We start from the raw sequence: 22,337 nt of genomic DNA, 5'->3' as shown, positions 1-22,337 counted from the left end.
AAAAGGCTAAAACATAAGTTGTCCATTGGTGCTATTTTAAGTGGAGATGTTGTCTGCAGAGTGGGAGGAAAAAAGTAAACGGCCTTTGATGCTACAAGTTCAGAAAACAAATCTATGGAGGTGAATCACATTTTAACCATTGATTTGATTTAACATTTGAGACAAGACTGGAACCTGAACTATGAGAATCACATGTAGAGCTATAAAACTAAGTAAGAAGAAGAGTTTTATGTTCAGCTCATTGTAACTACTGAGACGAGCTTGTCTTTGTGCGGCTCTTACTGCAGCGTGGTCATCTCGGTGAGCGAGGGCTGCGTGGCCTTCAGGTAACTGGCCCGTCGCGCCTGGACCTTGGGCGAGGGTTTGGGGCTTCCGTCCGAGTCTCCGCTGTCGTCCTCCGCCATGGCTTTGACGTAGCTGCCGCTGCGCATCCGTCTGCACGGGATGTCGTCCTCCTTCACCAGCGGGCAGAAGCCGCCCCAGTCGTCCTGAGGCACCTGCCAGGGCAAACCCAGGGCAAAGACACCACACCGTAAAGAGTGCACAGAGCTCAGGCCACAGTCGGCGCCTGCCAGGGAAAAACCAGGGTCAGAAACACGACGGATATGTCCAAGGCGGAGGCTTCCTTTGCGTACGGACGAGATGCTGCAAAAAGAAACGTTAAAATCTCAGCATTCACTCTCACTATCACTCTCTCACTCTCTCACTATCACTCTCTCACTCTCACTCTCACTCTCTCACTCTCACTCTCACTCTCTCACTCTCACTCCAGGTCGGTGAGTTTGTGTCAAGAACGTCGCTTTAATGGGAGCCTAATGTCGAGAGATCAAACATCTGCTGACGCTAACGAGTCCGGGTCAGGAATCCTCTGGCAAAAACACATCTGCTTCTCCAGTTCGTTACGTCTCACTAATGAAGAACTTGAACGTGTAATCAGTATTTTTACTTTATGCTTTACTCTGTCTTTGAAAGTACTTTCGGAGCCCTGGCATTTAAAGGACTAAGACACCGTTTTTACATACTGAGACATGTTCTTACCTGAGCTTAGACGAGTTCATGTGTACCTGTCTGGTCTTCATGCGTGTCCTCAGTCATGTAAACACAGCACAGACGGCGTTAGCATTTAGCCTCTCCTCCTCTGTAGCTCCAAACCAGGGGAAGACAGAAGCTTCCAAGCTCTTCCACGTTTCCCTGTCTGAACATGGTTACGTGAAGTGGAGTAGTTCGGCGTCCGCACAGTAAAGTGAAGATATTACTGCGCGGACGCGGAACTACTCCTGGTATTATTACGCCTTACAATATAGTTCCCCTTTTAATCCGCTTAGAAAATCCACATTGTTTAATTTTGTGTAACTAGACTAAACGTGGAAGAGCTTGGTAGCTTCTGTCTTCACCTGGTTTGGAGCTATAGAGGAGGAGAGGCTAAATGCTAACTCCGACTGTGCTGTGTTTACGTGACTGAGGACACAAGACAGGTACACATGAACCGATCATGTCCTAAAGCTCCTCAATGCTTGTGCTTTAACAATAGTATAGAGATGTTACTTGTTACTGCAGCTAAATGGTCTCTTTTCTCCTATACTTCTCGTGTGATTATAGAAACTTATCTTACTTTTAAGTCGCTGGGTTAGTTTTCCAGATGAATAAGCTCCTGGGCATAAAACGGCATAAGAATCTTTTTTAGGGAGATTTAGATTTAGATTTTAGGGAGTGTCGTCTGTGATAAAGTCAGCTCTGTGTGGAATATTGGATTTACACTAAACTATTTTCCAGTTTGTTGTTATTTTCTCTCCTCAGTGGAGCTGCTCCTGTAGGAACGCTGGACACACGGCAAGTGGTATCGTTTTCTGGTATCAGGACCTCATGAATGAGTACTACTTTCAACAGAGAAGAAGACGGCACATTCTTGTTGTTGGCCTCTCTAAACGAGCTATCAGACAGCTACAGTACATCCAGAGCGCTGCTGCTCGAGTCCTGACAAGAACCAGGAAATACGACCATATTAGTCCAGTGCTCCGGTCTCTGCACTGGCTTCCTGTCACTCAGAGAATAGACTTTAAAACAGCTCTGCTTGTTACAAGTCTTTTAATGGTTTAGCTCCAAAGTACATCTCTGACATGTTACAGCCGTATGAACCATCTCGGGCCCTGAGAACTTCAGGGAGGGGCCTCCTGGTGGTTCCCAGAGTCAGGACTAAACACGGTGAGGCTGCGTTTCAGTTTCATGCAGCTAAAATCTGGAACAGTCTTCACGAGGATGTGAGACAGGCCTCAACTCTGACAATGTTCAAATCCAGGCTGAAAACAGTTCTTTTTGCCCGTGCATATAACGGAATGTATTTTATCTGCACTCTTGACTTTAACTGTAATTGATTAATTTTATGTTGATGTTTTTGTTGATTCTATTTGCTTTCTTGTATTTATGCAACTGTGAAGCACTTTGAATTGCCTTGTGTATGAATTGTGCTCTACAGATAAACTTGGCTTGCCTTGCCTATACATTTAAGAACACATTTCCCTCGTGGTTTATTCAGTTCCTGTCGTGACATCGTGCTCTGTGATTGGATCGATATAAAACTTTTAGATTTGAGGCAGTGAGAAAAGTCCCAGACGGTCCTGAGCGGATCTGGATCTGGTTTTGCTCATTTCTTTGGACTTATATCAATGCGCTCTGATAAGGAGGTCATATCATCCTGTAGACGATAATCTCAGTTGTTTCTCAAACACTGAGTGAGTAATGTTTCGTAAAGTCGTCTTGAGCGAGCGCGCCCCGTCAGAACCTCCCCCTGACTAACTCCCGGCGAAGGCAGGGCTGATCTTCGGGGATTAACGCCGCCGCTGCCGCCGCCGCTGCTACTGCTGTTGCGTCAAACGGACACAAATGAACAGTTTGCTATAAAAAGCGCGATGTGGGCACCGGACCAGCTGCGGTAGCTTTAGCATCAGCGCCCACGCAGCCCGGGCCCCAGCGAGAGCGCTCCGTTCCTGGGTACGTCTGCCGCGGGGAGGCAGGGGGGGGGGGGGGGGGTGCCCTGGAGGGGAACTGCTCCGGCATAATGCTGTAATTAACAAGAATAGCTTTGCGGGCGTCACTGAGGCAGTTTTAAGTGTAGATAATGTACAGAGAGGGAGAGCGAGAGATGCGACGGCCTGGAGACGGTTGCTGTGGAAACGCCAGAGCTGTTTTTGCGATTGGTTGAAGACGAGGAAGAGAGAGAGAGAGAGAGAGGAAGGGAACAGAGGCAGAGAGGATGAAAGAGTGAGAGAAGGGGAGATATGTCGAGGCAGAGCGAGTGTGGACAGGTGACAGAAGAGCCAGCGCTGCACATACTCGCGCTGCTATTCTCAGAGATATAAATAAAACACGGCCAAAGTGGAGGCATGTTCGAGCGCTTGTGCAGACGCAGCAGGGCGCTCCCACTGGGTTTCAACACTGCACGAAGCATCAAACTTTCAGCGGATGTGTGTTTTCTTATAGGGATGCACACAAATGATCGCTGCTGCGGTGAGTGAGGCGATGTGACGACGCTCGGCTGTGTAGGAGTCTGGTTCACAGTCAGGGAAAAGTGCAAACGAAATGTTGCATCTCGGGGGTTTTCCAGCGAGAAACGAGAATCTCAATGAGAAACGTTAAACAAGGATCACTGGACTTTTCTAAACATCCACATGAACAGGGGAGTCACCATTTTACATTTCTGACTGAGATTTTCCTTGACCTTGTGAACATTCACCGTTTCTAAAAATAAAAGGCTTCAAAAGCGATAGTAAACTTGACTACTTCAATATTAACATTATTATTATTAGGCCTATTAAAACCTATCTTTTGTCAGATGTTTTGATGAACAGACTAAGGAAGCATGTGCACTAACAGGACTCGTGTTTGAGTTTTCGTTTCGGTTTATATTTGGATTAGTTTCATCTCCAGGACCCTTCAGGACACGTGGATGTAAAATCTGTCAGTATTTGTGAATGAGCGCCTGTGGGCAGCACAGGTTTGCGAAGCCACGTAGTTGCTATTTCTGGGTTAGCTCCACCTTGAGTCAAAACATAAAAAAATAAGCATTGTACAGGGCAGGTTTTGTATTTTTTATACTAATACATAGGGCTGGGCGATAAATTGAATTCATTCGATACGATGTGAAAAATGGCTAAATGATATAATCGTGTCCGTTGCTCTATGTCCCCCTTACGTGGGCTGAGCAGCCGGTTTAGCAGCGGGTCAGACACTCTGTAGCGACTGAGGAGTGACTTTCTAACATCTCTGCACCTTCACAAAGGTGCGCGTGGGGTTCTCGTTGTGCGCGAGTGAGTTTTCTCCACTAAAACAAAGTTTCCCAGAGTCTGACCCTTTCAGCCCTGCTAATATCCCACTAGTGCGGAGACAAACATGGCGGAGGTGCTGAAACAAATAACTCCGCCCCTTTCCCCTTGAGTCTCCATGGAGACGGCTGTCCATCACAGCAGAGCTCAAAGGGATGAGAAGTTTTACTTTTGAGAGCACACAAGGAATATTTAAAACAGAAATAGATAATGATAATAATCATTTTAAATGGGTTTAGGCTATATATTAACCCAAATATAAATGAGCAGGACTGAGCAGTTTTCTTCATTATGAAAGATCAGGAGACCTTTTCAGTTTAGTTCCAATAAAATCAATTAAAATCGTAATCGTCCAAACTGAGTAAACATTTATTTTTATTTTTTGGCCATATCTCCCAGCCCTACTCTTACATCAAAACTTTGAAGTTAAGGGAGGAAAAAATCTCCCCTTTGATCACTGCGTGAAAAATAAATACTTTAACCTGCCGTGTCTCGCCTTGAGCAAAAAAAAGGATTAAAAAATGAGTGACGTTTCCATTGTTTTCCAATGCTCTTGGTTCGAAAGGCCAATTACAACATGGCCGCCAGAGCTGCCATTTGTTCCAATGTGTTACTATGGCGATGTCCGAGCTAGAGTTTTATAAAAGACACCTCCTGTGTGTTCGGGCAGGTCTAATATAACGTTGCTTCATCATTCGCACACACACACACACACACACACACACACGCACAAACACACACACACACACACACAAGTTATACACAGCAGTTTAAATCAGACACGATGCAAAATGAGACGGTTTCACAAAAGCGCATCTGGCCGGTCAAAACCGCTCTTCAGACTAAAGCGTTCACTTTAGGAAACGCCACAGTGGGACGAGCGCTCTCCACTCGCGGATGTGATTCAGAGACCGGCCCGATGCGTCCGATGTGAATCCGTCCCGGTCAAAAAAGGTGCACGAGAGTCAAAAGAACACTAGGAGAGAGTAGATGTGAGCCTACAGAGAGTAAGGCCTCTACTGAGCTACTGCACTTACTGCTCTACACCACACAGGAAACACAGCACGACCAGGCGCCGTCAAAGTAAAACACGGGAGGGAGGGGGGGGAGCAGGCGCCTTCAAAATAAAGGACGAGAGGAGGAGGAGGAGGAAGAGGAGACTCAGTGCTTTCAAAGTAAAAGGTGATCGGGCGTGGACGGGGTGAGTGGGGGAGAGCGGGGGCTACGCTACGGCAGTGTTTCCTCTGACGCTGTGGACGGAGCCGCTTTAGATCATTTTATTTTGGTTTACGAGAAAAGTTTAGGATTTTAGTTTTGGGTTGGAGACTCAATATGACACACGGCTCACGATAACCTCACGATATGCCGATACGAATCAATATAAGACACACAAAAACCTACGATATGTTTCTGTATCTTTAAAGCTGCACTATGCGACTTTACTTTCCGTCCTGGCGGCCTCTGAGACACTCCAGGACATTTGTTTGTAAGGTTTCTGGTAGGTTTTCACTGCTGATTGTCCCATCACAGAAATGTCTGTAGCTCTGAGCCGGTTCCTACAAATAAGTAGACTTTGTCAGGCATCTTGAAACTCAGACACGTTTTAAGTTGGTTCAGGAGTGAATATGGAAGCCTGTGCCCATACTAACATATGGGAGGTTTTGTCCTTTTCCTCCTTTATCAATAACATCTTTAGACGATGTTTAGTGGCCATTGAATGTACATCCGACCCCAAAAAGCCGAAACTTAACTGAATTTGAGTTAGCATTTAGCACCGAGGACACTTTAAGACGCTAATTTGTATTTGAAGTAAAATCTCTAAAGGTCTGAACATTCATTAATAAGTTACATTTTTCCCATCAAACTCTGAGCTGGTTTAGATTCTATCTGGAGTCAAGAACACTGTGAAAATCAAAGCACCTCAGAAATATAAAACGGGGATACCACAAGGTGCCAATATGGGTCCTATATTATTTTGTCTTGACAGTGCCAGCTATGCTAATGACACTGTCTATGTCTCAGCTCCAGAAGGAGTGTCTAAATAGGAAAATGGTCACAGTCTATCAGAGGCTGGAGGATCATTGTTTTTTGTTAAATTGCCCCAAAACTGTGTCAATGTGTTTGTCATTGCGGCAAAAGTCTATGGACAGCTTCCTGTAAAAACAAACAATGGCTAAACTTGTGAACATTAATTGACATTGATTTTACAGTGTTTTATTATAAATAGTCTTATTGTGTTATTTGTATTTGACTATATGGCCTATGAACATGGCGACAACATTAACAAACAAAAAAAGAATAGAAAATTAATAAGCTAATAATTAGCTAATGCTAACGGACTCTGAAAAGTCTCCCAGACTAACCGGACTGCTAACTCTCTGCAAACTAGGATCAAACGCCGCTTCTCCTTTAAATTTCTATGAGAAAACCTACCAGAAACCCGAAAAACAAATGGTCCTGGAGCGTCTTAGGGGCCACCAGGATGGAAAGCAAAGGCGCCGTGTTAACCTCCAACACAGCCACTGGTACAGCTGGTACACACAGGTCACTGAAAGCTCAAATACGCACTAAAACTTTTTGTCTTTTACATAAATGTTCCTTATTATACGGCTCTTCACAACGTAAGTAGAACGCTCCGTTGATTTGAATGGGATTTCCCAACGTTCTACCGGTCATTATTTTCTGATAAAGGACCTCTGAAAAAAATAATGACCGCTGCCCATGGCAACGGAGTTCGTGCTTTCATATCACTCCGCGCGTACGTAGTAGCGTCACTATCTGTCCCCGTCACTGAGAGAGAAGTTGGGGGAATTGCTCGTGAAGTTAGCGTGAGTCTGACTTTCAATTTACCCGAAGATTCACCACCATTCCTCCAACTGCGCCTTCAACTAAGTAGCTAGGCTAGCTGCTAGCCTTGCTACTTCTAGCCTAGCCAAACGCTGCAGCGCAACGCGCAAACTTTTGGGAACTATTTGTCGCGGATGTCATTCAATAAACCTTTCGGCCTTCATAAAAGTGTACGAAGTTTATGTTGTGTGTGTTCAGTTGGCAAATGGCCGTATAATAAGCGGGATAATGTATAGAACGCTGGTCATTATCGGGAAAATAAGCACCTTCAGGGCGAAACAGACCCCTCCGCTTCGCGTCGGGGTCCGGTTCGCCCTGTCGGTGCTTATTTTCCCGATAATGACCAGCGTTCTATACATTATCCCTTACATAATGCACCTTTAAGTAAAAACTAAGTGACACGTGATTAAAGGGGCTGTTTTTATTGATTCGCGTTTAGTTCAAAGACCTCGATCTGTCTTTTCAGAATGACAATGAGAGGTTTTTTTCTCTTCTTCATCCGGACACCAGGACAAAATGGCGTGACCTCTATATCGGGCACTACAGGGACAAGTGCGGATATTCGGACACAGCCTTGGACTAAAACTAAATAAAACATGTTCTTGTCAAAATGAATGTAGCTCAGATTAGAAGAACCTACTCTGAATATAACTTAACCTGGACGCAAGCATAACCCACAGATCTAAAGGCGTGAATTCCAAATGTCTGGACGTGGTTCTGGGCAGAGCGACTTCAGGCCGTGACAGATTCTGGTTTTTCGAGGGAGACGAGCGCTCACACCTCTCCATCTGTGAAAGTCACAAACGCCGTAGATTTTCTATTAAAAAAAATACGACTGTTTTTTGGAACAATGACCGCTTGTTCTCGGTGACTCACGAAGCCACGCGTTCTGTTTTTAACCCAGTGTGACGCCGATAGATTTCCTCCAAACCGGCGACTTAAAAAAGGACACTTTACGAGCAGCGGGGAAGTGTTTAAAGAGCGGGTTTTACGCTTCCTGCAGGTCTGTGGTAAGAATCATCTTTATCACTGTCTCACACTTTGGTTAGAAAATGCATTATAGATAAAACAGCAAACTGAATGTCCAGTGTGGCCCATCTGGCTGCGGTGAAGCCATGGGGAACGTTTTCAAGATGAACGGATTAAGTTTACGAAGTTGTTCAGTCATCAAAAACAGCTGCGTTTGGAGCCACTCACGCTTTTTTGAGTAATCTTTGAATCATCCCCAGTAGACAGTAAGATGAAGACTGGATAAGGGGGAGCGAGGCTGGGTTTTTGGAGCCAGCGCCATCATCTAGATCAGGGGGGCGCAATTAATTTTCATAAGGAGCCACATGAGAAGCCTGTATTGAGTCGGAGCCGCACCAACAATAATTTAAACTTATATTGGAATATGAGTATAATACTGTATATGTGGAGTGAATCGCCGGGGTCCACAAACAAAAGCTCCAAAAATAAAAATAAAAGGTTTCGATTGGGAAAATGCATGGAGGACTTTTTTTTTTTCAATAAATGAATAATAATAGGACGCAGCCTCATAAAAACGGCTTACACTTATTGCACTTTACAAGCCTGTGTCACAAGTCTCGGCTACATTGTGGTAAATATTCATTCACTCCACACTCCGTGGTAGTAAGCTACTATTGTAGGGGCAGACTGTCCATTTCCCACTTGACTACAATACGAGCGATCGCGATGTCGTCACATCCATTGGCCGTGGTAGGCATTTTACATTTTCATATTTGATAAACATTTTATTAAAATCCTATAATCAGCAAAAACAATGTCCATAAACAGGGCATTGCTTCTATTGCGCTGTAACAGATCTATCATTTTATAAAACCGAGTTAGAGGCCTGGATGCATCAGCTGCCTACCAAACATCCGAGAAAATTGTGGAAGTAAACAATAACAGCGATCGCTCGTATGTGTTGTTTATATCCTGATCTTTCATTACGTCAGTGCCCTCTGCTGGACAACTGTGGTATCATTTCCTTTTATTCTTATTTAATCTGCCCCCTAGAGGCTGGAGTGAGCATTCTGGTCATTTAAAAAAAATCATAATCCGCACAGGAATGGGCTAGAGACTTCCTTTTTTTTTTGGACATACTTATGTATTTTTGCCCTACAAGTCGTGGGCCGAACTGAATCACCTCGCGGGGGTGCCCAAAGTTGGAGCAGGGGTGTCAAACTTTTTTCACTGAGGGCCATGTCCAACAACAACTGGGTCAAAAACAACAACTGGGTCAGTATTCAGTAGAAGTCAGATGTATAACTTCACCTCTATTGTATTAAAGTTAACAAATTCAATAAAAGGTTAACTATGCTTTATAATTGAATATGCTGTAAGCTTCATCACAGCTTTCTATGAATGGATTTTTTTTGATTGATTGATTGAATTTTTATTTATTTTTTTCATTTATTTTATATATATTCAATTAAAGCAAGAAAAGAAATACATATATATCTTTAGAATTTGCGGTGGGCCAAAGAAAAGTGGGCCGCTGTTGGCCCGCGGGCCGTAAGTTTGGACACCCCTGTCTTGCAAGACACTGAGGTGGGGGCCGTGAGATGTTTTCAAGACAATATTTTGAAAATTCATAAAAACAAAATATTCTCTCAAAACAAACATTAATACACCAGATTTGAAATGTTGTGCATCTGAATATTCTAAATATTCATAATATTTATAATACTTAATAATACTTAAGTTGTTGGTCTGGTGATTTTGGGGGTCGCGGCCTGAAAAGTTTCGAAACCCCTAAACTAGAATATAAAATAAAATATAGTAAAAGAATAAAATTAGGACGATGCTACATATAAAGAGGGGCAAAAAAGTGTCAATGGGAAATCTAAAGGAGCCGGGAACTTCCAGAGCCTGCCGCCTTTTTATTACAATTTCATGAAGAAAGAGGCCACAATGTCTCAAAAACGACTGAAAAGCCTGACTCCAAAGACTTTTATTGTTTCTAAAATATACTGTTGATTCCTGTGACGACACTGAGTATAATATTTTTACCCACACTGCTTTTATTGTAGGCCTATATTTATTTTTAAAATCTGTGGGCCTTTGTCTTTGATTGACAGACTCCACTAAAGAGGCTTGATGAGTTTCTCTTTTTTGGACCATGCTCTGCAGGAGGAGACTGAGCTGCATCATGGATTCTCTCTCCAATAAGCAGTCTCTTAATAAAGAGACTGCAGTTACACGTAAGACCTGAGGTGGCAGTAGTGAGCACAAAACGCCTAACTTGCATCTAGTCTCTTTAAAAGAGGTGGTACTGATCTAAATCAAATGCTCCTCAAAGGCTCCTGGACGTGTTTATAATGTGCCCTGAGAACTCTTTGTTTTTTAAGGATGGGGCAAATACAGAGAACACAATTTGAAACTTTCACCAAACGAGCGATTGTCCAAAAGCAGCAGAGCCTCAGAATAACTGAATATGCGAATCAACAAACGGGCAGCGCCAAAGCGAATGGGCACGGCGAAGGGTCCAAAAGCAGAATTTGTCCAAACGCGAAGAGAAGCTGGAGAAGAAAGACGGAAAGAAAGAGAAAATGTGCAAAAAGGAAGAAAAAAAAAAACAATTGCCGAAATGTTCTCCAAGCTGTGACAGACACGGCAGGATGTGCCACTGATCGTCAGGAACAAAACTGGAGACAGATGTGTTTGGTTAAAATAGCGAGTTAAACCAGGAAAGTCCCGCTGAGATTTGTTCGGAACTTTTCAGAAACGCTTCAGAATCAGGATCTAATCTTGTTTATCCAGGAAAGGGTCCACTGAGATTCAAGCTTTGTTCAGTTTTACTCGTGACATGTGAGAGAGACGTGAAAAACTACAGGGAAACTATCCTAATAATGACGGGATAAGTGAAGTGCCTTTTTTTAAATCTAAAACTTAGTGTAAGAAGTGTTTGAGGAAAGCGGGTGACATTTGTGTGGGCTCAGTGTTGTGTTTGGGACTTGTTCAGGATTAGGGAACAGCTCGACGGAGGATCTGATCTGTGTGTTCAGGGAGTTACAGGCACTGGTGTAGTGTTTAGATTCCCGGACCTTTAGGACTAAACCAATGGGAGAACATGATTTTTTTTGGTTTGCAATTGACCTTTTGCTAAAGCCCCACCCCCTTAGCAACTGCTAGCTATAGCTTTGTCAAGAAGTGGAGTTTAAAGCAGCACTAAGTAACTTGTTTACCTTAATACATCCTCCCGTTGTCCCTGTGGGGGTGATACAAGTGTTAAAGGGATGATTGGAGGGTCTTTCATCTCCCCCTCGTGTCTCTGACCAGAAAACTACAATTGCAACTTGACTGCCACCGGGTCGGAGTCACCAATACACACTAATAGAATCACGAAGAAGAAGCTAACAGGCTAACGGGCAAAGCTAACTGTGGGCTGTTGTGGATTTTCTTGCTTAATAAAGCTTAAGAGAAGTTTGTCTAGTCAACATGTGAAGTTTATTACACAAATGCATTTGCGGAGAGGGTTACCCAGACCGCGGAGATCATGGTAAGCTCTACTCTGCTCAGCCCTGGCACTACCTTTATAGGTGAGTGCCACAGACAGAGCAGCATGGACAGGGGTCATACACAACAAAGGGAAGCCCAGAAACACAGAGAAATGGTAATACAGTTGGAGATGTTAATGCAGCCACCAAAAGACACTTTGCATGGTAATGAAATCATGGTGGCGTTTGGAGGCAGAAGGAGATCTTTTGCTGTTGGGGAGATGGGCCATTTGGGACCTTTGTCTAAAGGTGCGAGGGCCTCGTCTGGGGTCCAGGAAAGGCCGGTCTCTCAACCTGGTTTAGTCAAAGGCTCAGCAGGGGACCCAAGACAGGACGCCACCTATCTGGTGTGGTCACCTATCTAACTAACTAAATACTAATACTAAAATGCCATAACAGGGCTAGCACCACTTAAACAGTATTTACAGCCAAGTTTGAGTGAAACAAATGATCTCCATTGTGTAATTGGATGAGCAACATCCCTCTCTCCCTTTGTCTTTTCTGCCAGCGTAGTATTTACTCACACGGAAAATTAAGAAGTTAAAAAACATGCTACGACACCTGCAGTTGCGCTTATGGCCTCTAGGGGAATTAGTACTGCTTTAACACATGTCATTAAAGGGGGAGAAGTGCGTGTCTTCGTCTCCTCTAGATCCTGGTCCAATGGTTCCAATGTGTAGAGGAGGAATATATTCATAATATACAACTTGTATCGAGGCTAAAGCTCCGGCCTCGTGTCTTAAATGGAATAAAAAACCTGGAGCTGCTTAAATGCAACCTGCACATTTGTGTGGACTAGTTCTCTTGCACTGAAGAGTAAGTTATCTTCTAATCAAACATATGAGCGTTATTGTTAAAGGAACAGGCCACCGTTTTTCCATACTGAGACATGTTCTTACCTGAGCTTAGACGAGTTTATACATACCTGTCTGATCTTTGTGCGTGCCCTCAGTTACACAAAAAGATGTTGTTCGCATTTGGCCTCTCCCAATATATTCCTATAGCTCCAACCGGGGGTGAAGTTAGAAGCGAACAAGCTCTTCCACGGGCACAAAGACCAGACAGGTACGGATCAACTCGTCTAAGCTCAAGTAAGAACATATCTCAGTGTGGAAAAACGGTGGCCTGTTCCTTTAAGTGAGCTGCTAGCTAAACCTACAGCAGCCAATCGGCTCACAGACCCTTGACTGCAGTGGCTCTGTCTCCCCCGCTGCCGTCGCTCTTATTCAGCGAGGTAACATATTGGTCTTCTCCAGCCGTGATGTCCCGTGTGTTATATTTTGACAAAACAAAACCACCCGCGGCTCAAAGATCAAGGCTCTGCTCCAGCGGCAGAAACAGCTTTTATTATCCAGCGACAGCTCATGGAACTCTTGGAAACGACAAGACGGACGGTAAACGAGTCTGACCTTGGCTTACTTCTCTGCTTCTGCTTTTTTTTTTCTGTCTAAAACAGTATTTTCTATGGCAGGTGTGGAGAATGTCTGGTGGAAACGGTTGCTATGAGGTTTGTCTGGGGCGGAGTTTAGTGAAAGGTCATTTGCAATTAGATTTGCAGTTCATCAAAAGGAATCAGTGGAAGTTCGAAGTGCACATTTATAATCGTCCAGGAGCATCGACTGAAACATTAGCTTTAAACCACAGGGTCATTATTATATCACCGAAATAACTGCAGAGTTTGCGATTTGCTAAATGCGGAGATTTTAAATTGCATTTTGATTAGAGAGCGGCAGAGGTGGTCAGTAATAAACAGATTGACTTAAGCACTGTCCTTCTGCAGAGTTTATGAGGATCTGTACTTTACTTGAGTAGCATTAGTGTCGAGAAAGATAATTATATTACTTTCTACACTTCTATAAAGGCTCCAAAGCATTTTCTACAGCTTCACACAAGTAATATTATTATTTTTTAGTAATATTTGATGAGTAAATATTTGAAATGGAGTACTTTGACCACCTCTGGATTAGGGCTGGGTACTGTTACATATTCTTTTTTTTTACATAAACTAAAATAGTTGTCATCCAGAACCAGAAAACAGAACAATAATGTGGGGAAGATCTGCAGATTTACTATATCGGGTTCATCTCCCATGTCAAAGAATGTGTGGAAAAATTGGGGATGATTTTTGGGAAAAACTTGGGGGGAAAAAATGCAAAAATGGGGAAAAATTGGGAAAAGTGTTGGGAAACGGGGAAAACATTAGTAAGTAAAAAAAAATATCAAAAATGAGGGAGAAAAAATGATAACATGAGGAATTTTTTGGGTAAAAAATAAGAAAAAAACGTGTACAATTTTTGGGTGAAAATAGGGAAGAATTGGGAATAAATTGAGGGGGAAATGGGAAAATGTAGGGAGATAGGGAGAATACTAGTCATTTGAAAATGAGCAAAAATTAGGTGAAAAAATTGGGAAAATAAGAAAAAAAATTAGGGCAAAAATAAGAAAATATTGTGTAGATAAATTTGGGAAAATGGGTCAAAAATTGGGAATAAATTAGGGGAAAATGCAGTAAAAAGGGACAATATTGGTAAGTAAAAAATGAGCAAAAATTAGGAAAACGAGGCATAAATAAGAAGATAATTGTGTAGAAAAATTGGGAAAAACTGAGAAAAAGATGGAAATGGAATAATTCATTTGAGCTGAAAGAACTAAGTCACCCCCTTTAAGGCTGACCCTGGACCAACAGCATCAAACTTGGATCTAAAGAGAGATGATTATTTCGATACCGATAGCTCCTAAACCTTTTTCCCGATACCTTACGGGTATGGTTTAACGGCACCCAGCCCTATACCCTGGGTAGCGTCTGGCTGCTGCACAGGCCGAGAGGAAACACTGTGGTGAGGGGGTGAATGGGGGTAGGTTGGGGGTGAGAAACGGTCACACAGTCTTTACCTGGAGGAAATGCGGCTGCTGACTGGCCTGAGCTTTCACTAGCGCTCTATCTAGGTTTAGGTTCCCGGCCGCGGGGCTCGGGGCTCTGCTGCTGTGGTGGATCTCCCTGGCTCTGCTCACCGTGAGACTCGAAGACCACGCCCCTTTCTTCTCCCTGCCGTCGGCGAGGCTCAGCGGCATCAGCGCCCCGCTCTGCCCGCCGCGCTCGCCTCCCCGCTCGCCGCCCCGCTCCATCGGGGGCGGCGCGTTATTGCTGCCCGCGCTCATCCCGACGGGCGCGACGGGCGAATACTTGCTGATGACGTCGTTGCTCCGCGACACCTTCAGGGGGGCGTGGCCGGGGTGCTGCTGCAGGTGCTGCTGCAGGTGCTGCTGCTGCGGCGGCATCGGCTGGGCGTGTCCGTGGTGGTGTCCGTGGTGATGGTGGCCGCCGTGGTGGTGGTGGTGCGAGGAGTGCGAGACGTGCGGGTGGCCGTGGTGCGAGTGCGAGTGGGTGAGCGGCTGGTGCTCGTTCAGCGTGCCGTACGGGTCCATCATGCCGAAGTACTGCTGCGACTGCGACGCGGTCAGCGGCGTGTGCGGGTAGTTGGGGTCGGGCGGCGGCTGGCCCGGGTAGCGGCTGATCGTCATGGCGATGGGGGACGGGGACATGGAGGGCGTGGGCGAGGGCGGGGGCTGCTGCGGGTGGTGGTGGGGGTGGTACAGGCACAGCTCCCGCTCCAGGTTGTCGTCCGAGCTCCAGTAGCCGGAGCCGGGCGCCGAGGCCGACCCGTGCAGCTGGTGGTGGTGGTAGTGCGCGCGGTGCTTGGGCTCCGCCGACCGGCAGCGCTCCCGGCTCTTGCTGCGCTTCCGATGGCGGCCGCCCGCCCCGCCCGGCGTCGACTCCCCGTCCGGGCTCGCTCTGGACCCGCCTCCTCCCACCCGGTCCCCGCCGATCACGGTCACGCTGCCGTTGCTGGGCCCCTTGACGGACGGCGTGTGGTGCGGGCCTTCCAGCGAGTGCGACTTGGTGAAGAGCTTCTGCACGGAGTGGACCAGGTGCCGTATCCGTCCCGGGCTGTCGTTGTCGGCGTTGTGCGGGCCCATCCCGCCGCCCCCGCTGCTGCTCGTGTGCGCCACCAGCCCCCGCTTGTACTGCAGCGTGTGGTATCCGTCTCGGGAGAACGACGATTGCCGCTCGAATTCGTAGTTGGCCGGGACTCGAGTCGGGGTCTTTCCGCCGTAGCCGCCCCCTCCCCCGCCGCCTCCTCCCACGTACGGGACGATGGCCATGGACTCGTCTTTGCTGTCCGCGTGATGGGATGAAGAGGTAGAGTGGCAGCGGCGCGGAAAGGTCCCGTACGGCACGATGCTGTTGCTTTCCGAGGGGTAGACGCCGTGCTGCGGGTTGTAGTAGGACATCTCGGACGGGTTGGGGATCTGCACGGGGACCGGCATGTCCATCTGGCTGATGAGGAAGGGCTTACGGTCCATGTGGTGCCCCAGCGGGTCGTAGGACGGCTCGTAGGAGACCACCTGGTGATGCGCCCGGCTGCTGGAGAGACCCTTCATCATGGAGGGGGGCAGACGGGGGTCCAACGAGAGGCTGAGGGGCTGGGACTATCCCTGAGAAAGGAGCACCGCGGTCTGCAAGAGAGAGCAGGGCAGCCAGGTTAGATCATACTTTAAAAGATCACAGGACATTTTCAGAGAGGAGGATGTAGAATGTAGAATTTGAACATTTCATATGTTGAGCCACAAAAATCTCACTATAAACATTATTGAAAGAGTAAATTTGACGCTAAAGCTTTGTCTGAAAAGTACTTAATCTTAAAATATCTATAACTATCTATAACCACTATAAACATGAAATACAATGTAATACAACCTACTTAGAGTAAGGAAAAAAGTACTAGATTAGAAAAATGTAACAAAAATGCAAATAAATGAACAGACAATGAATATAAGTCCAAAAATGTATTGTTTATCTGTCATTGATGGAACAACAAGTCCATATAGGGATCGTGACAGAAGACAATGCTGTGTTGAGAAATGTGAAAGGAAACACACTTTTTTCAATGTATAGTAACTCAGCAATAATCGATTATTTTATTTGACCTTTATTTATTTAAGACAGTCCCACTGAGGTTACCTGGCCCCAGAGGGGGATCTATTGTACCGGAGGAAACCTATACTGGACATGAAAACCCCACACAGAAAAGGCTCTGTGCGCTCACCGCTGTCACCTTCATAAACTAATGTTGCTGCACCAGGGACGTGTTTAGGAGTTTGCCAGGTGGAGGACGGGCACCCCGGGTCACTTGAGGTGTCCCCCCACACAGAGGGGCTGCAGCTGTATACTGGAGGTCAGTAACAATTAAGGCTGTTGCAATACTATACTACCACTTATTATGCAATAACTGAACAAGAAGTCTGTTGTGTTTATTTGTATTTTATGTTAATTGTAGGATATTTTAAGAGAACGTACTTTTCAACAAAGCCTTATGGTCATTTTTAAGCTTTAGATTTGAACAGGTCTTCAATAATATTGTTTATTAAGATGCACTGATAAATACAGGTAACGGATATTGGAGCAGATACCCCCCTCCAAAAAAAAATATCGGATCTCAGCTGCTAAGGCCGATACCACATGTTTGTGCTCATACTCGTACTCATTCATGAGGTCCCGATACCAGAAACCGATACCACCTGACGTGTGTCCGGCGCTGCTACAGGAGCAGCTCCACTGAGGAGAGAAAATAGCAACAAACTGTAGAATTGTTTATTGTAAATCCAATATTCCACATAGAGCTGACTTTATTACAGACGACACTCCCAAAATCAGAGTCTGGGCAGGATTTAACCAGAGCTAAATGTTGTTAGCGCTGCAGCGTCTGCAGTGTTTACAACATACAGGCTAATGTTGCTAACTAGCCGCTAACTCGCGATTCTTACGCCGTCTTACGTTTTATGCCCAGGGGCTAATTCATCTGAAAAACCAATCCAGCGACTAAAAAGTCCTCAGAAATCCAAAATAAAGACATACAGCATGATTATATTGAGCGAAAATGAGTAAAAGTATCAAAATGCTTTTGGCTACTGGCTAAGTTGCTATAAACACACGAGAAAATCCACACGGAGCTGAAGTAAAGGAGAAAAGAGACCGTTTATCTGCAGTAATAAGTAACATCTCAATACTATTAGTAAATAAAAATACAGAAATGAAGTACAAGTATTAATATGGGCATGCTGTATAGATAGTTTGAACCTTTGCAAATGTATTTGATCGCAGCTAGCAACAGCATGCTAACCTAAGTAGCCGGTTACATTTAATGTAGAGAAGTTCAGTTATTCTTGTTTCATGTTTTTCCATCACAGTTTATTTATTTACCATTAATATCGGATATCGGGAGATGCTCAAACCCCCAGGTATCGGTATCGGAAGCAAAAATAGTGGATCAGTGCATCTCTACCCCTATATTTCCCACCTCGATACATGACCACAGAATCTGAAACTCAATTTTAGCTTCAATTCATTAGTTCTTAGTTGTCCTGGGCCACCGTATGAAAAACCGCTGTGCCGACACCAACGACAATTCACAATAGGAGCTAAAACGACCTGAGTATGGGAGAGAAAAAGATCCTAAAGTACTGTCTTAAACACACTCCTCTCTCACGCCGCTGCTCGCACAAAACGAGCCGTGTTGTTCGCTTTACTCGAGTCGTTTCAGTCCTGCAGAAATTGTGAAGGACGAGTGTGGGACATAAATGTCACTGAGAGAAAACTCTGGCACCGTTTACACCGTGACTAATACCATTCAGATGACTTTTATTTGCAGAAATATCAGGAAAAACCAGCGACGGAGCCGAACAAGATTATACTTAGACTTGTTTGTGCCATGAGCTCTCAGTCATCCAGGAGGTTTCCGGGGAAGGTGAAGATTTCAAAGCCGAATAGGTCGGTTTTAGGGTCGACTTTTACGTCACAAATGACTCCGAAGACACTCGTAGTTCCTGAGAAAATGCTTCATACGTCAGACTTTTGATGTGATTTGCTGGTTTGATAAATGGGACTTGCGGAGTATTGAGCGTGGAGGCACATTCAGCGACCTGCGGGACATTTAAAGGGCGAAGAGCCTGAAAAGGACTCTCTCTGGCCCCAGTCATTATCTGTGGTGAGTTCAGGCTCCCGTCCGGATCACCAGTGTTAAGTGATGATGACATCGCTCCACTTCCAGGTCCAGCTGAACTTTAGTCCTGTTCACTATGATGGGATGTTTCTGATTTTAACCTGCTGTGGAGCCGACGACAGGCTCTTTTTAAACTTCTGATCACACAGAAACATTGCATTTACTCTGGATTTCTTCTATTGGGCCTTTTCTGACATTAATGATCACATTATTTGTCCCCATACACAATGAAGGCTTATTTTAAATATAAAGTATATCTTCATTTTGCCTGGAGAAATGGTGACCAACACCATCTCTGTAGCCATAACTTTGGCATGTCAGTATGACGCACACCAGAGGTTATTCATCCATCTTCACCTGGAAGCCAGATTAGTGCAATGTTCTTGTCTCCTCGTTTCGCACTGATGTTAAATAAAGTCACAGATCCCAGCCTATTTTTCAGATATCCTCTAGGACAGGGGTTCCCAAACTTTTCAGGCCATGACCCCCAAAAACACTCACCCAACAACTCGGAACCCCCGCATGTAAAATCCAGCATCCAATTTGCATTTATAAAATATGTTTCAAAGATGTTAGTTTAGATTCTGCATTTTGATCCCCACTTCAGTTTCCCGCGACTCACCCAGGGGGTCTCGACCCCCACTTTGGAAACCACTGCTCTAAGACACCATCATTTTTTCTCTCTCTCAAATAACAGTTTGTAAATAATTTGTACTGAGTTTTTAATGACTGGGGCGACAGTGGTACAGATGGTAGAGCGGGTCGTCTCATGATCGGAAGGTCAGGGGTTCGAATCCCGGCTCTGGTGCAGACTGTCGTTGTGTCTTTGGGCAAGACTCTTCACCCAATGCCTATGTGTGAGTGGTTGGTGGTGGTCGGAGGGACTGTTGGTGCAGATATGAGCAGCCTCGCTTCTGTCACTCTGCCCCAGGGGAAACTGTGGCTACAAATGTGGCTTACCACCATCAGATTGTGTGTGAAGCCTCTGGGTGTGACTTGTGTCATATGGAAATACAATCAATCCAACTTTATTTATAAAGCGCTTTTCATACCGAAAGGTCTCACAAAGTGCTTTACAGATTACAACATTTAAAACAATGCGCCTGGGACAACCTCCCATATACATACATTTTGTATATTAGGATTAAATAAATAGATTAGTCAGTTAAAAGCTAAGCTAAAAAGGTGGGTCTTGAGCTGCTCTTAAAAACATGAACGTTCTCTGCAGCCCTGAGCTCCTCCGGCAGGTCGTTCCAGAGGCGATGGCCGTAATATTGGAAAGACGCCTCACCACGAGTCTTTTTGTTGACTTTAGGAATAACTAGGAGACCCCTGCCGGAGGAGCCAAGGGGTCGTGAAGGTTCGTAAGGTCAAACAAGATTCCCTTCCCTTTTACTTTGAACACGTTTTCCCATAGAGCCACAACATCCAAAGGTTTTCAGGAAGTTGGCACAGGGCTATACTGTCTTCCTCTCTCTAGTCACAGTGAATGTAAAAGTGTGTGTTCGGCACACAGCGGCGCCTGCTGGAGGAAGGCGTGCATTACAGTTTGATTGTTCCGAATGGGTTTTGTTGACGCCTCATAATTACTGCTCAAAAGCAGATCAAGCCTGGGTGATTTGAGGAACTCATTGACAAAAGGGAGACAGATTCTGTCTTAATCCCACAAACCTGTTGAAGGATGTTATACTTTAATGTAATGATGTTCTCCTTTACTTCTCTTTCAGGCACAATCCCATTAAGAGCTTTTAAAAGCCAAAGAATCCATCGTAGCCCAACTCCGCTCGTGTCCTTCTATCCTCGGACACTTTCTCCCTTCATTAAGCGCGGTGCTGTTAGTGTTGCGTTCGCGGTTGATTGCATCTGTGGGACGTTTAAGCGCTGGTGGGAGTTTAAGGAGTCTCCGGTGGATAATTACAGTCGGAAGATCCAGAATTAGCAAAGTATTGTATTTAGAGACGGCTGGAGGAAGTGACGCCCGTGTGGACCCAAATAACGGCGCTAAAAATACCCCGCTGACACGGCCACCTTTGGAAAAACAACATGTTTTTCATCTGCACAGCGCCACCTACTGATCAGAGTCTGCATTATCAGGCTTTTTGAAATTAACCAAAGTAAAGTAAACTCTCCTTAAGCACAGTACTGTAGTAGAGTTTGTACTGGTGATGATAAAAATAGTGCATGTGTTGCCGTCTGGACGTGATAGCTCTAGATCTGGGTAAAGACGCTTCTCATTGTCGCCGGATGTGACTAAAGCCCGGTGGTGTCAGTGGAGGTCGGAGCTAATCGAGTTTTCCGCTCCGTAATGTCAGAACGAAGCGCTGAATCACCGCGGGAAGGTCAGGAAACACGGCACTAAATGAGCAATCGACGTGCGCCATAGGAATGAATGGGAACGAGAACAAGAACCTTAATAGTGCTAATGACGGAACAAGGTTAACACTATTATAAGATGTTCCCTTGTTTGTCCTCGTCGACATAAGGGCCAGAACAGGGTCCAGCGGTTTCCAAAATGATCGGCTCACAAAGCTTTAGCTCAATCTGTAATCTTATGCATGCCCTTAAGAGTTCTGTAGCTTCAAAGTATCTCTACCACAAGATTAATATTTCAGAAGAAAAGAAAAATCCTAGTTTTGAACCTGTTCACTGACTACTATGAACATACTTATCACACACCAATAAAGTCAAGTCAAAATCAGGTCCATGAGGTTGTTTTTTCACAACAAATTGTACAGTAGAAGCGAAAAAACGGCACTTGTTGCTAGCTTAGCATATGTACATAACGTACTCAATGGTGGTAAGATAGTATTGTAGCCATGGCTGCCTTGGGGAAGACCGACAGAAGCGAGGCTGCCAGTCTGTGCTGTCGGCCCCTCTGACCAGCCCCGCCCACTTTAGCCTCTTTTTGCCTTGGATCGGCGCTGCCATTGCATTGACACTTTCAGTCGAGTGTGAAGTCCGTTCTTTAAAGGGGCTTGGTCATTTTAAACTCACTACTGCCACCTCAGGCCATACGTGGAACTGCAGTTTACATATTAAGCTTGTGCATGACGGCACTTCAGACCCGAAAGCAACAACTTTTTGAGCGACAGTGCAGGATTTTAGAGGCAGTTGTGGCTCGTTCTAGGAAAATACGAGGAAAATGCATCATTTTAAACTCTGTATAGTCCCTTTAAAGCAGGGGTGTCCAAACTTTTTTCATGGGGGGCCGCATACTGAAGCGTACACAGGGTGAAGGGCCATAGATCGGTGGTTAGTGCCGCAAAACCTTTGACTAGCAGAGGTTTATATTGCGCCCCACACCTTTATTTCAGCTCAAAATCTTCATGCCAGCTCTGTCTCACAGTAAAAGGTTAGTTGTTTGGTTAGAATTGTGTAGAATTATTACATTTCAAATAAAAAGGACTAACTCTGATGATGTGTCCCGATTCAGCAAGAAGGCAGAGGGCCACCAAAAATTGGTCTGAGGGCCGCATTTGGCCCCTGGGCCGCACTTTGGACACCCCTGCTTTAAAGGAATAGGCCACCGTTTTTACATACTAAGATATGTTCTTACCTCACTTTAGACGTGTTAATATATCCCCGTCTGGTCTTTGTCCGTGCGC

The 22,337-nt window shown here is 45.1% G+C and overlaps 1 protein-coding gene across 4 annotated transcripts in view; it reads right to left on the bottom strand.

Moving 5' to 3' along the window:
• Positions 1 to 22,337, bottom strand: part of LOC306966289 (disks large-associated protein 1-like) — a 100,501-nt gene that overhangs the window by 47,113 nt on the left and 31,051 nt on the right. For 2 of the 4 annotated variants that reach the window (XM_079560994.1, XM_079560995.1), the window contains exons 2-3: positions 14,564 to 16,189; positions 283 to 497 (exon numbers count right to left, since the gene is read on the bottom strand). In XM_079560994.1, the coding sequence (XP_079417120.1) occupies positions 283 to 497; positions 14,564 to 16,117 (1,769 nt within the window). In that variant the 5' untranslated portion in view covers positions 16,118 to 16,189. The remainder of the gene's footprint in view (positions 1 to 282; positions 498 to 14,563; positions 16,190 to 22,337) is intronic. The other 2 variants (XM_079560996.1, XM_079560997.1) reach the window with 1 other exon arrangement.

The sequence above is a fragment of the Gobius niger genome (assembly GCF_951799975.1).
Source record: "Gobius niger genome assembly, chromosome: 8".
Taxonomy (NCBI): domain Eukaryota; kingdom Metazoa; phylum Chordata; class Actinopteri; order Gobiiformes; family Gobiidae; genus Gobius; species Gobius niger.
The sequence above is the reverse complement of the archived record's forward strand: the minus strand, read 5'-3'. Positions and strand labels throughout refer to the sequence as shown.